We start from the raw sequence: 15,138 nt of genomic DNA, 5'->3' as shown, positions 1-15,138 counted from the left end.
TGCTGCTGCTCCCAGTTTTTCCAGTTTATTCATTTGGTTATTTGATGGTAAAGCTGAAGCAAACTGCCAGATTCACTTATCCCAAGTCTCAATAATTAAAGATAGTGTTTCAGAGAGTCTTAGTTTTCAGTGTTTTAATAATCAAAAGTATTTTCTATGATGGTTTTGACTCCATCTATGCCTGTACATGTGCCTGGTGCATCGGATCCCCTGGAACTGGAGTTGGAGTTGTAGGCTGCTTTCTGGGCGTTGGGAATGGAAGCCTTGACCCCTGGAAGGTCAGCCAGTGTTCCTCACTGCCCAGCCATCTCTCTAGCCCCACTCTCGGTGCTGCGTTCAGAGGCATTCATTTATATGCCAGGGTAAAGTTTCAGGCTCTGGTTTGCACCAGAACTTATTTGATGTGCATAGGCCTTGGGTCTTGCCTTCAAAAACACCTACTGATTTGGATAGGCCCAAGGAAATTGTATTGATTGATGCTGTCCAGGTCCATGCCTCTTGACATTTAATGCTTTTGATGGAAAATACAACCAGCAGACAGATGAACAAGCACATTTGTGTTTGTGCTAATATGGTATTCATTACAGAAAGGAAAGGGGGTTTTTATTTGTTTGTTTTAACCTTTTATTTGTTTGTGGTTCATTAGCTACTATACATGTGCTCAGGACAGCATTTCAGGTTACTTAAAATTATTGTCCCTCTTTGTGCTGTGTACATGTGTGTTTGTGTGTGTGTCTGTGTGAATCCCTGCGGAGGTTTGAGGTCAACTTTGAGTATATTCCTCTGTCTCTTACTCGTCCTTATTTCTTGAGGCAGGGTCTCTGCGGAAGCTGGAGGAGCTGAGCTAGCTGACCTGTGTTCCAGACCTGCCTCTGTAGCCCCAGCACTGGAATTACCAGATGTGTGCCACTGGGCTTGGTTTTGTTGTTTTACACTGGTGCTTGGGATTCAAATGCAGGTCCTTGTGCTTGCTCAGTCAGCACTACCCACTCAGTCATCTCCACAGTGGTCAGTGTACGCGTGTGTGCACATAGGGTACATGTGTGTGCTTGTATGTGGAGGCCAAGGGTCTACCTCCAGTGTCTTCCTCAGGTTCCCTCCATGTTATTTTTTGAGATGGGGTCTGTCAGTGAGTCTCCAAGGATCCACCTGCATAGTGGGGTCTTCCTGTGACAAACGACCATGTTTCGGGGAGGACTTTGAAACTTTGAGCTAGAAGAGCCACTGGTTGTTAAGAGCTCTATGGGATGTTATGTAGGAGCTTGGAAGATCATGTTGAGAACAGTGCAGAGATGGAGGCCTGGCTTGTGAAATTTCAGAGGGAAGACTAAAGACTCTTATCAGGGCCATGCTGTTTTGATTGTGAAGATTCTGTGGTTCTGGTTAGCTGGGGCTGAAGTATCAGGTGTGATTAACAAGATACCAGAACTAATAAAGTGAGAACTTTGCATTACTGGGACTATTGATGCTGGTTAGCTGGAGCTAAGAAATTAGCAGTGATTAAGAAGAGACCAGCATCACTGAGGTGACATCTTCTGGGAAGTGTTTTCTGAGAGCACAAAGAGGCTGTGTTCCAGAGATAGCCAAGGTTGTACCTTGTGCTGCAGCAGGACTTGGTAATGTGTAAGAGTCACCTAGGTGGTATTGGTTTTGAAGGCATGAAAGGGTCATGAAGAGCAGCTGAAGCTCAGCACAGTGAGAGGCCATGGGAGGCCATTGGTGAAGGGGCAGCCTCGGTTTGCAGTTGATGGCCCAGGACTGAAGGAGTCATGCAAAGGAATTGAGGCTTGGCACCATGAAGACAGTCTATGAGAGGCTATTGGTGAAGCCAAGTTACAGCGGAATACAGCAGTATTTTGGGAATGCCAGTACCATACAATGACCACCAAGAACAGCAGCAGTAGTGGAGTACAGGCATTTGAAGCCTAGAAGACAAGATGTGTGCTACAAAGGGCAAAGGTGAAGAAGTGACCAAAGCCCTTAGAGGAGCCCAGAAGTTTGAGTTGGATCCCAGACATTGGTTTTGCTTTTGATTGTGATTGTGCCCTGATATTTTTCCCTCTTGAAGGAAGAAAGTATTTTAGTGGAGCCCACAGTTAAGAGACTTTGAATTTTAAAAGATATTGGACATTTTAAATGGATTGAACTTTTAATATGTAAAGACTGTGGGACTTTAGATCTTGGGGATAAATAAGAAAGTAAGGTTTGAGGCTTAATAGTGATGTGTTTGTGTGTCAAGTTGACAAGAGGTCAGTTGTACTGGCTGGTTTTGTGTGGCAACTTGACACAGGCTGGAGTTTCAGTTGGGGAAGTGCCTCCATGAGGTCCAGCTGTGGGGCATTTTCTCAATTAGTGATCAAGGTGGGGTAGGGCCCCTTGTGGGTGGTGCCATCCCTGGGCTGGAAGTCTTGGGTTCTAAAAGAGAGCAGGCTGAGCAAGCCAGGAGAGGCAAGCCAGTAAGTAACATCCCTCCATGGCCTCTGCATCAGCTCCTGCTGCCTCACCTGCTTGAGTTCCAGTCCTGACTTCCTTTGGTGATCAACAGCCATGTGGAAGTAAGCTGAATAAACCCTTTCCTCCCCAAGTTGCTTCTTGATCATGATGTTTTGTGCAGGAATAGAAACCCTGACTAAGACACATGCTAGGATCACATGCATCACTGCATCCAGCCTCTACATTGGTGCTGGAAATGCAAAGTCACTTTTCATTGCCCAGCAGGCACTTTATCAACAGAATTATCTTTCCAGCCCTAAAATTATTTTTTAGTGTGATACAGAATAGTTAAATTTTTTTACATTAGCATACAAAGTAATGGATTCCACGATGGCATCTTCTTATATATTGTATGTTGCTCTCATTAATTCCTTTTCTCCATTTACTTTGATGTCTTCTAAATTTGGAGTAGAGAAGTGTGGAGTAAGTCCTGCAGTAATCACATATAACTATTTTTCCGGCCTGTGAAGGAAAAAAAATTTCTCATAAACAATTTATGTTGATAGTTAATACAAAACTACAAAGAATATTCAGTACATATATTGAGCTTTAAATTCTATTTTAAAAAAGATTTTTTTTTTTTTTCCAGAGCTGAGGACCGAACCCAGGGCCTTGCGCTTGCTAGGCAAGCGCTCTACCACTGAGCTAAATCCCCAACCCCTAAAAAAGATTTTTAATTATATGTATTTGCATATGTGCCCATGTAGGCCAGAAGAGCGTTATCAGATACCCTGGAAATGGAGTTACAGATGGTTGTAACCAACAAACATGGATGTTTAGAAGCTGAACTTGGGTCCTCTGCAAGAGCCGTTTGTGCTTTTAACCACTCAGCCATCTCTTTATCTCCAAGTTCTACCTTTTGAGTCAGGCAGTGGTAAACCCCTGTCCTCCTGTCACTCCAGAAGCAAACAGAGAATGCTGGTTATCTTTGTCCCAGCATCCCGCCTTGGCCCCTCCTCCTGTTTTTCTTTTATTGTATGCATTTATGGCACTAGGGGATAAAGTTAGGGCCTTCATCCCCAGGCCGGTTTCTGTCTTCCTAACCCAGCATAGCTGTCCTATACAGTCATCCATCTTGACAGGCGTGGCCGTGTACTCATATAGTCTCAGCCCTCGAGCCTTAGCAGGAGGGGTCTCAGGCCTCGGGGAGCCTTAGCAGGAGGGGTCTCAGGCCTCAGGGAGCCTTAGCAGGAGGGGGTCTCAGGCCTCAGGGAGCCTTAGCAGGAGGGGTCTCAGCCCTGGGGAGCCTTAGCAGGAGGGGTCTCAGCCCTTGGGGAACCTTAGCAGGAGGGGTCTCAGCCCTTGGGGAGCCTTAGCAGGAGGGGTCTCAGCCTTCGGGGAGCCTTAGCAGGAGGGGTCTCAGCCTTCGGGGAGCCTTAGCAGGAGGGGTCTCAGCCTTCGGGGAGCCTTAGCAGGAGGGGTCTCAGCGCTTGGGGAACCTTAGCAGGAGGGGTCTCAGCCCTTGGGGAACCTTAGCAGGAGGGGTCTCAGCCTTCGGGGAACCTTAGCAGGAGGGGTCTCAGCCTTCGGGGAACCTTAGCAGGAGGGGTCTCAGCCTTCGGGGAACCTTAGCAGGAGGGGTCTCAGCCTTCGGGGAGCCTTAGCAGGAGGGGTCTCAGCCTTCGGGGAGCCTTAGCAGGAGGGGTCTCAGCCTTCGGGGAGCCTTAGCAGGAGGGGTCTCAGCCCTTGGGGAGCCTTAGCAGGACGGATCTGACAAGTTTGAGGCTATCGTGGGCTGTACAGTGGGACCCTGTCTCAAAAATAAAAGTAAGATAAAATAAAAATTGGTTATGTGAGCTCAGTAATCTGCTACTAAATCATTGATTATTTGAAAAGGTTCAGGCCACATAGTCAAAAAGGGGTGTCTGTAACCTGATGCCATCAAGATACTAAAATAAAATGAGCTTTTGACATCGAATAGTCTTGCTTTGAAGTTTTATGTAAAATCTGTAATTTGGAGGGCAAATCCGAGCTCTCCTGCCTTCTTTTCTTACCTCGTTTAAAAGTTGTAGTTGCTGTGGCATTTGACCCACAACTCTCCTTGTTTTGGATTTGAGTTTCTGGCATTGCCTGATGTTCCTGACTCTTCCCTAGGTAGTCCCCAGTAGGGACTTATCAGTAGGGTTTGAGGATTGGAAGTTTTAAGATATTTTAACTGCAGGCCATCCTAAAGGAACAGGAAAATTATATGTAACATTTAAGGGATGATCTCCGTTGAGTAGTTATCGAAGGATGACAGATAAAAACAGATTGTTACAGTATCAAAGCCTGGACACTGAAAAAGCCACTGTTTGCCGTGTTTGTTGTTGTGGTGTGTGTGGTGTGTGTGTGTGTGTGTGTGCACGAGTGTGTGTTTGCATGTATTCATTTATTGTACATATTGGTGCACGTATGCCACCATGTGCCAACGGTGGAGGTCAGAGACAAGTTGAGGGGTAGGTTTTCTTGTTCCCCTGTTTGGGTTCCATATATGGGACTTCGTTGTCAGGTTCGGCAGCAAGTGTCTTTACCGTGGCCTCTCATTGTCAGTTTGGCAGCAAGTGTCTTTACCATGGCCTCCCATTGTCAGTTTGGCAGCAAGTGTCTTTACCGTGGCCTCCCATTGTCAGTTTGGCAGCAAGTGTCTTTACCATGGCCTCCCATTGTCAATTTGGCAGCAAGTGTCTTTACCATGGCCTCCCATTGTCAGGTTCGGCAGCAAGTGTCTTTACCATGGCCTCCCATTGCTTGGTTGAGGCACAGATTAGAGAGAAGCCCTTTTTCATTTTTTCTTTCTTTCTCTTTCTTCTTTTCCTTTCCCATCTTTGGAATTGAACCCAGAAACCAAGTAAAGTGTGCTAGGCAGTGCTCTACCACTTAGGTAGTTCCTTGAACAAAATTTTCATTTTGAGTCAGGGTCCTAGTAAGTCACCCAGGTGGCCCTGAACTTGAGATCTTCCTGCCTCAGTTTCTGAGGTAGCTTGCATTGCAGGTAGGCCACAGTGCCTGGCAAGGTTCTCTTTCCTTTCCTTAGGAGATTTTATCTTTCGTAGATACAGTTTGCTGTACACCCCTCCCACAGATGAATAAGGAAAGCCCAGGCCATCACATCACTACTTTTCCTGGAGGCATTTGGTTTAGGCCTGGAAATGTTCTAGGAGGGAAACGTCTTGGCAGGGTTACAGTTTGAAGAGGAGAGCAAAGGTTGCAAGCTTGTATGTAAAGACCGTGTTTATTGGAACCTTAGTGTTAAAATATGTATTGCTAAAATGGGATTTATTGGAATATTGAGGATGGCATATGCTCTTTTGCATATATAAATAACTTGATTTTTTTCCCTTCAGCTTATGTTCATTTTATTTTTCACAAGCTTTAGAATTGCCAGTCCTTATTTTTGTGTGTGTAATTTAGATTCATCTGCTTCTTTCTAAAGATATTATAATGTAGTTACTTAAAGGTACCATAGCTAGGCATAGCTGGTGTTTGCTTGTAATCCAAGCTTTTGAGAAGCAGAGGCAGGAGGATGAAGAATACATGGACAGCATCAACAACATAGTGAGTCTGAGGCCAGTCTGCACTGTGTGAAACCTGTCTCAGTAAGTAAGTAGACAAATGTGATCCTAGTCTACCTTGGCAGATGAGAATTTTGTCAACCTGACTTCTACTTTTTTTTTTTTTCACAGAATTTAAGAAGCTTTTTATTCATGTGCATGTCATAGAAGATGAATTCATCCTCTTCTACTGTGAATGAAGAGCCTGATGCTTTATCAGTAGTTAACCAGCTACGGGATTTAGCAGCAGATCCGTTAAACAGAAGAGCCATCGTCCAGGATCAGGGATGTTTGCCTGGCCTTATTTTATTTATGGACCATCCAAACCCCCCTGTTGTTCACTCAGCTTTGCTTGTGAGTTGCTTTTAATACTTTTTTTTGTTGTTTTAATTAATGCAAGTAAAAATTTTCAAAGACCTTTGATAACATGGTAAACGACTAAGACATTAGGCCATACAGTCTGTATTCCATTTGATAACATGGAAACCATGGCATATACGTAGTTCTTTAACACAAACAGCAACATATTGATTTTGTTCTTTAATGTAAGTGGTAGCTAGAGCACATATGAAATGTTCTGGCTCTTGGTATTTTTAGTTAGCACGGTGATCTGTTGTTTGGTTGGTTTTCTTTTTGGCATGGGATGTATTGCTGTGTTGGTTGGGCTGATCTTCTAGCTCTTGGGCACAAGTCATCTTTTGACTGCAGGCATACATACATCGTTACACCCAGCCTGTTACTGTTGTCATCCCCCAAACTCCCTGTGTATGTGGACTGTGTAGTGTGTGTAGCTGTGGCTCAAACCCAGGACTTTATGCTTGTTTAGCAAACCTTCTAATGTTCTCTGGGCCATCAATTAAGAGAATTCTTGTTCAGAAAGTTACTTTTTAGTACAAGAGGTTAAAAATCAGGGTGTCATGGATGTTAAGCACATGTTGTACTGAACTCACCCAAAAGATAAATATATTTTTAAAATTTCATAATAGCTTTCTTTGTTGGGGAGAAGAATAAGACAAGATCTTACTTTGCATCCCCCGCTTACCTAGAACTCATTATGTAGTCCCAGTCTAGACTAAAAGTAGTCATCGTGGCCCAGACTCCCAAGTCCTGGGGTTACAGATGTACACCACCTCATCTGGTTTATAACAGCTTTTTCAGATATAACTTTTATGCCCTCATAAAGGTCATGCATTTAAAATATACCCTTGAGTGGCTTTATTCACAGAGAATGGTACAATCATCATTGTAGTCAATTTTAGAACAATTTTATTTTGTTATATTGTTTGAGACATAGTCTTTTTATGTAATCTACCCGGAACTTGAGATCCTGTTGGTTCAGCCTCTCGAGTGTTGGGATTATAATGCCCTCTAGGAGGACATTACCACTTCTTACTTTAGAAGTTGTTATCACCCAGAGAGGGGACTGTACTGGTCACCTCTTACTCCCCAGTGCCATCCCTACTATGGAGGCAGCACCCATCTAAGAATTTGCTACTCTGCAAAAATAGCTATAGCTATTTATAGTTTTTATGCAGATACAATCATCTAATGTGTGACTTGGTGGCATTTCTTTTATTTATATTATGTTGGAATAGATATCTATACTCAACAACTTTCAGTGCTTTGTTCCTTTCATGTCTTGAGAACGTCCCACTGTGTAGACATACACTGTTTTGTTTACCCACTCACTAGTTGATAGACACGACTCTTACTTTAATATAAGATAAGGAAAGAGAAAATATGCAGATAAAAGCTAACAATTCGAAAGGAATTACAGGAAACATGGAGGCTAGGGAGGCATGTTAAAGAGCATCAAGGCCATCAGACAGATCCAGAAGGGAAGAATTTCTGAGTGACATAAAATGTGGTACCTTCAGTGGTAACTAATACAAAAAGGAAAGCAGCTGGGAGGAGAGTGCAGTGATGATAGCTGTGTGTGGCTTTAAAACCCATCCCCTTTGCCTGGGTTGCCTGAGCTACTAGCCTCTGCTGGCTTCCATTTTGTACTGCCTGCCTGTGGTTTCTGTAGGTGACCTTACTACCAACCCATTCCTGAGACCCATGAATCCTCTCTTCGAATAAAACACACACACACACACACACACACACACACACACACACACACACACACACACAGTTAATTCCTTTACAATTGCCTTCTTGGCACAATTGCTGGATGCAGATATCTCCTGCCTGGAAAAGTGTGCCCTTACCAATTTATTATCTCCATCTTTCCACCTGCCCTAAACTTAGTGGCCAGTTCCACCTGGCCCTGTCAGACACCCTTGGCCACCATCGGTAGGCTGCAGGCCCTACTTCCCCTTGAGGCCTTAGGCTATTGTTGTGTTGTTCTTCCTCCAGAGCATGGCAGAAAAGCTTCCTCTCCTTGCATCTTCTTTTCCTCCTGGGACCTGGAAGGGCTACCTGTACTTGCCTAGCAATTATCTCCTGGCCTTCTTTACTAACACGTCAAGAACCAACTGGGAACAGACCTCAGAGCCTCCCCTTACAGATAGTTGTCTTATACATTTTATTTAAGAGATGTATCAGTCAAATGTTATTCGTGGACCTTACTTATATCCTGGTCCACTTCATCATAGGCAATTTTTAAGTGGCTGGAAGTGAATGTGCAGCATATGGTAAATGACATTAAGAAGTCATTATGAAGGCTGGCTAGATGACTCAGGAGTTAACAGCTCAGACTCTCCTACAGAGTACCGTAGTTTGTAGTACACAGGTATATATATAAGCAGAATACCCTTATATGTAAGGTAAAACAATTTAAACAGATGTAAAATTTTTGTAGCCAGTAAGATATCTCAGTGGTTGGTAAAAGTGCTTGTGACGAAACCTGATGACCTGAATTGATGTCTGGAACCCACATGTTGGTAGGAGAGAGCAAACTTCTGCTACTTGTCTCATGACTTTCAGACATTGTGTTCTGGTGCAGGGACATACACAAAAAATGAATAATGTAAGGGTCAAATTAAAAGATTTAATGTTTTAATATGTGGTGTTAATGTTTTCATGTGTAGTGGCACAAACCTTTAATCCTGGCTCCTAAAAAGGCAGAGGTAGGCATCTCTTGAGTTTGAGACCAGCATGGTCTACATTAGTGAGTTCTAGGTCAGTTAGAGATATATAGTGAGACTCTTTGTCAAAACAAAACAAAACACCTTACCATTGTAGCATTAGTAATTAGACAATAAAAATGTGTTGAGACTTGAAGAAAAGGTTGTTACTTTTTAAAAAGGTCATTTGTGTAGGATTTTCTTAAGATAATTAAAAGCCAGGTTCTTCCTGGGCATGGTGTCACACACCTTTAATCCCAGCATGTGGCAGGCAGGGGCAGGTTAGTTCCAAGCTGGCCAGGTACATACAGTGAGAACATCTCAAGACCCAAAGCAACAACAACAAAATAAGTTTCTTAGAGATGTAGTGAAATATTTAGATCAGTTATGACAGGAGGGAGAGATGAAACCAGATTGTCAAGTGACTGATGCTAAATGATGGTACATGGGGATCACCACACACTTTCTTTACTCAGTGTGCTCCGTATTTCTATAAGAGATGGGTCTGTGTTGGTAATCTTTGCACATAAAAAGTGGAGGCAGGAGAGTCAGGAGTTCAAGGCCAGCCTGGGTTACATGAGATGAGTTGTTTTGATCAAATAACAGGCAGAAACAACATAAGGGAGAAAAAGTTTCCCTTTGAGTTTTTTTTCCCCAGAGGGATTTAGTTAATGGGGAAGGCATGGCAAGAGCATCTTAGTTCGTGAGTTCAGGAGCGAGAACATGTGGTAGACTCTCGAAATCACAGTGAATGTGAAGCAACTGAACCGAGGCTAGGGTGGGTCTACGCTCCCCTACAATTAACTTAGCCAGACTTCCCTGAAAGAATACAGTCTCAAAATAGGACTACGAGCTGGGTCAACTCTGTTTGCTTTTTTTTTTTTGTTTTATTTTTTGTTTTGGAAATAGAATCTCCTACTATATGTAGCCTGTCCTATCTCACTTTTCTTAGTTTGGGATTATAGGTATGGTGCTTTCACAGCTGGCTGGAGGAGGTAATTTTTTTGAGGAGAATTTCCTAAGTATAGAATAAGGATAAGCTGTTTACTTTGGGGGAGGGTAAAATTGCTAATCAGTGTTGAGAACTGCTTAGTGCAGTAGTGTTGGATTAATATGATCCTGTGGCTGGATTATTAAACTACTTTTCTTCCCACTTCAGGCCTGCTATAGGCCCTGATGGCCTAATACCTGGATTTATCCAGGGTTGGTTCTTGGTCAGGTAAGTTGGACAGAATGGCTGTAAGGTACTTAGAGTAGGATCATGGCAGGAGTTGGTAAATGGTGAGATTCTAGGCGCCAGCCTGAGTGGAAAGAGAGCTGGAAGAGGAGGCCGGAACCAGTACTGCCTAGTGGGCCGACATTCTAAGCAGCATGACAAGCACGTGTGCATTTTAATAGTTGCCCTTTCAGAGCATAACTTCAAAACTTTATTTTAGTTCAATGGTCACTTCCAGTTTTATGATATGCATTTTCAACTTACTTGTCCATGTTTAACTGATCATATGCTTTATTTATATATGACGTGAGAATCACACAACAGTATGTTACAACTTAATGTACCATATAGGAAAACTGGTTCATGGCTTCCTTGTCAGATTAGCACCTGTGTGTCTTGTGTTCCCTTTTCTTCCGTCATTGTGTTATTTTCATCATACATCATACTTCTCTGTGTTTCTACTGCATGTATACATGCATACATACTGCTTTAAACAGTTAGTGTTCTTTCAGTCTGTGTGTGTGGTACTCAGGATTGAACTAGAACTACATATATGCTAAGCAAGCACCCAGCTAAAGCGTTTAATCAGCTCTAAAATATATTAAAAGAATGTCAAATGTGGTTGTTTTTTCAGTTTGTTTTTGTCTGTAACAAACTCTCAACGTGAGACCCGCCTGCCCTGTCTTTCAGATGCTGGGATTACAGGCATGTGCTACCATACCCAGTTTCAAATATCATGCCTCTTGAAAGTTTGGAGGATTTGGGGTGAGGGAGGAATAGGAATCCGTGTGCTGTTGCCCTGTAGTCCAAGCTTGTCTCCAACTTTGGTTTTGTTGGGAGACAGGGTCTCATTTATCCCTGGCTGGCCTGGACCTTAACCTTGTAGACCAGGCTGCCCTTGAGCTCACAAAGACCAGCACTTCCTCCCAAGTGCTGGGATTAAAGGCATGTGCCACCATGTCTTGCCTTGCCTTCAACTGTTATCTCCCTTGTTCACTTTCCCAGAGCTAAGAGTTGAAGGTATGTACCACTACATTCAATTTCAACTGTTGTTTATATTTATTCTTATCTTTCCCATTTCTAATGCTCTTTATTCCTAAACATAGACTGAGATTTGTACCAACATCTTTTTTATTTTCTTGCCTGAGGAATTTTTTTTAACATTTGCCATACAGGTTTGTTATTGTTTTCCTATACTTAAAAAATATTGCTGCTGTTTGTCTCATGGCTTATGGATTTTGTTGTTTTTTTGTTTCTTTTGTTTTTTTCAGATAAGGTCTCTTATAGTCCAGGCTGGCTTAGAACTTACTATGTAAATCACACTTGCCTAGAACTCATGGCGATTTGTCTGTCTCAGTCTCAGTGTGCTGGGGATACAGGAATAAGCCACCATATCAGGCTGCCAACTTACGTGATTTCTAATAAGAAAAGTGCTGTACTTGTTTTGAGCATTCTTTATGCTTCTGTACGTGTGTGTGTGTGTGTGTGTGTGTGTGTGTGTGTAAGTCAGAAAACAACTTGCAGGAGTTGGTTCTCTTCTACCATGTGAGTCTCACTAGTGGAACTCAGGTTGTCAGGCTTTGTGGCAAGTGAGTTTACATACTCCCATCTTAAGGGCCACTGTTAAATTTCCTTGTTCCTCTCTATATTTTGTTTCTTTCTGTATAATGTCTTTTTGTTCTCTCTCTCTTGCGTGTGTGTGCGCGTGCACGCACGTGCTTGTGTGAGACAGAGACAGAGAGAGACAGAGAGAGACAGAGAGAGACAGAGAGGCTCATCTGTGGAGGTCCAGTGGGTTTCCCCCTTTTCCTGAATATTCTGGAGCCTGACTTCAGGCTGTCAGTTTCCCATCAAGCCCTCTTTCTCCCTGATAATGAGTAAGTGCCATCCTGACAATGGATTTTGTGACTTTATCTGTGACGGTATTACTGTTTCTCAGGAAATGATTGATATATGTATTACAGATTTGATGTACTTTCTTTTTATTGTTTTACTTGGGATTTGTTGAATTTCGTGGGTCTGTGGGTTTAAATCTCCATGTTTTTCTCCATGTTGAAATTGTCATCCATTGTTTTTTTGAAGGTTTTTATTTTTAATTTTTAGTGAAAGTCTTTCCCCTTTCCATTTTCTAGGTCCACCACGTATGTTAGCATATGCTGTCCTGTAAGCTCTAATCCTTTATGCCCATTATTTCATCTCTTTTCTTCCTCTTTTGTATTTTCTTTTGGCTGGTTCTGTTGCTACATTTTAAAGCCCATTGCTCTGCATTCTGTAATTCCCATTTCATGGTCAACGTTCGTCCTGTACATGTTGCTTGCTGCCTTACTGGCGTCCATGTCTCTGCCTGGTCTTTATTTTTCATCTCAGTTTCAGACATAGAGTGGAGAATAGCTCTTTTGATGTCTTTTGTTGTTGTTGTTAAAGACTTATTTATTTTATGTATATGAGTACACACTGTAGTTGTACAGATAGTTGTGAGCCTTCATCTGGGAATTGACTTTTAGGACCTCTGCTTGCTCCAGTCAACCCCACTCACTCCGGTAGACCCCGCTTGCTCAGTCCCTGCTCACTCTGGTCCAAAGATTTATTTATTATTATAAATAAGTACACTGTAGGTGTCTTCAGATGCACCAGAGGAGGGTGTCAGATCTCATTATGGGTGGTTGTGAGCCACCATGTGGTTGCTGGAATTTGAACTCAGGACCTTCTAAGAGCAGTTGGTGCTCTTACCCACTGAGCCATCTCACCAGCCCTCTTTTGATGTCTTTCTAATTCATAGCACCCAGTTTGCCTTTTGAGTACTTTTTACCTCCCTATTCTGGATGTAGTTATATTTACCTGCATTTCTTTTTCTAATCTGATGATTTTCTAATTATGCCAGGCATTAAAATCTTTTTTTTTTTTTTAAAGATTTATTTATTTATTTTATGTATATGGGTACACTGTAGCTGTATTGATGGTTGTGAATGTGGTTTCTGGGAATTGAATTTAGGACCTCTGCTCACTCAGACTGGTCTGCTCGCTCCGGCCCAAAGATTTATTTGTTATTATAAATAAGTACACTGTAGCTGACTTCAGACACACCAGAGGAGGGTGTCAGATGTTATTACAGATGGATGTGAGCTACCATGTGGTTGCTGGGACTTGAACTCAGGGCCTTCAGAAGAGCAGTCAGTGCTCTTAACCACTGAGCCACCTCTCCAGCCCTTAAATCTTTTACTATGTTGGGTTTTTGAAATTGTTTTAAGTATTCCTATAAATACTGTTGAACTTTGTTCAGTGTTGGCTTTAGGATCACTTGGGGCCAGTTTGGTTCTTGAGATTGCTTTGTTAGAGTGTATGCCATTGTGATTCCTCCACTGCCAAGGTGAAACGCATGCAAGCATTCCTCCCGGTGCCTATGCGTGGGCAGGTCTTTGTTCGTCTGGCATATGTCATCCCTAACTACCTGCCCTGAGCTCGGCCGCTTTGTTTCACTTTCTGGTGGGGTTATTCCCTCACCATGTGCTCTTTCATGCTTACACAGGGGGAGCTCTGGAAATCTATTTTTTTTTTTTTTTGGTTTTTTTTTTTGGTTTTTCGAGACAGGGTTTCTCTGTGTAGCTCTGGCTCTGGCTGTCCTGGAACTCACTCTGTAGACCAGACTGCCTCGAACTCAGAAATCCGCCTGCCTCTGCCTCCCAAGTGCTGGGATTAAAGGTGTGCGCCACCACCGCCCGGCTAAGCTCTGGAAATCTTGCTGTGGAGCCTCAGTGTATCACAGTATACCCTTTTATCCCAACATCTTCACTTGCAAATGTTCATTGTAATGAGTCATTGGTGTGGTCTGAGGCTTCTGGCTTCTGATACACTGTCAACACTGGAACCTAACTGGGACCTCCTGTGGGATATTCAGTTGTTACCCTCTGCCATGGGGATTCTGTACCTTTGGATCTGTGCCTTCACGCACTCCAGTTCATAGAAGAGTAGACATGGGTGGAGTAGGGCCTGGGTGCTAGCTCAGTTGGTCAGCCTATCAACTCTTCCCCCATGTACCCATTCCACCAGATCATCTATCTAGCACTGTGCTGGCTAACTCACCCAAGAGCCAAGGCCAGCTCCCCCTCTCATGCCCTCACTTGATCCCCTGCTAATAGGATCAGCTGTACTGTACTCCCAGGGGCCAGCTCTCCTGTTCTCACACCCTTAGGGCTGGCCCACCTGTGTGCCCCTGCTCTCAGGGCCAGCTCAGCTCTATTGTACTGCTACCCAAGCGAGAGGTGGGGCTAGCTTTCCTGAGTGCCCCAGCCAGTGTGGGACCGGGCCAGTTCTGCTCAGGCCTTGGACATCAGCATAGTTCTGGGGAGCAGTCCAGACCAGGGACATCCACATGGCCTTTGGTGGTAGCATGGGCCATGGACATCAATGCAGATCCTTGCTGGTGCAGGGTCACAGACCCAGATGGAACCCTCAGTGGCAGCAGGTACTGGGACTTCACCCTGGCCTCAGGCCAAAGTGCAGGCTACTCCCATCATGCTGTTCCTTACCACCCTTGTGTCTCCGGTTTTATCTTTCTCTACAGTGCTCAGAGCGTTCCACTTCTCTTCTTCTCATCTCTCTACCACAGACTTAGACATGATAGTGGCATCTCAGCAGGTGGGCCACATAGCAGTTTTTACTTGAAAGGCAAAGGCTCAATGGAAATATAGATGCTAACTAGGCTGAGATAGCTGTGAATGACAGTGATGAAGTCTGATAACAATATTTAGATGTAAAGGGAAACATCCAAACACCCCCAAAGCAGCCTGTGAGGGAGACAGTGACAAAGTGTGCTCACTGGGAGGGGAGA

General features: G+C 43.5%; 1 protein-coding gene across 2 annotated transcripts in view; it reads left to right on the top strand.

Annotated features, from left to right (window-relative positions):
- The window catches only part of Armc1 (armadillo repeat containing 1), a 32,709-nt gene that overhangs the window by 1,673 nt on the left and 15,898 nt on the right, over nucleotides 1–15,138 (top strand). For both annotated transcript variants that reach the window (XM_031376410.1, XM_031376409.1), the window contains exon 2: nucleotides 6,156–6,377. In XM_031376410.1, coding sequence (XP_031232270.1) covers nucleotides 6,195–6,377 — 183 coding nt within the window. In that variant the 5' untranslated portion in view covers nucleotides 6,156–6,194. The remainder of the gene's footprint in view (nucleotides 1–6,155; nucleotides 6,378–15,138) is intronic.

The sequence above is a fragment of the Mastomys coucha genome, unplaced genomic scaffold (assembly GCF_008632895.1).
Source record: "Mastomys coucha isolate ucsf_1 unplaced genomic scaffold, UCSF_Mcou_1 pScaffold17, whole genome shotgun sequence".
Lineage (NCBI taxonomy): Eukaryota > Metazoa > Chordata > Mammalia > Rodentia > Muridae > Mastomys > Mastomys coucha.
Note: the sequence above shows the minus strand (reverse complement) of the source record. Positions and strands in the feature narration are given on the sequence as shown.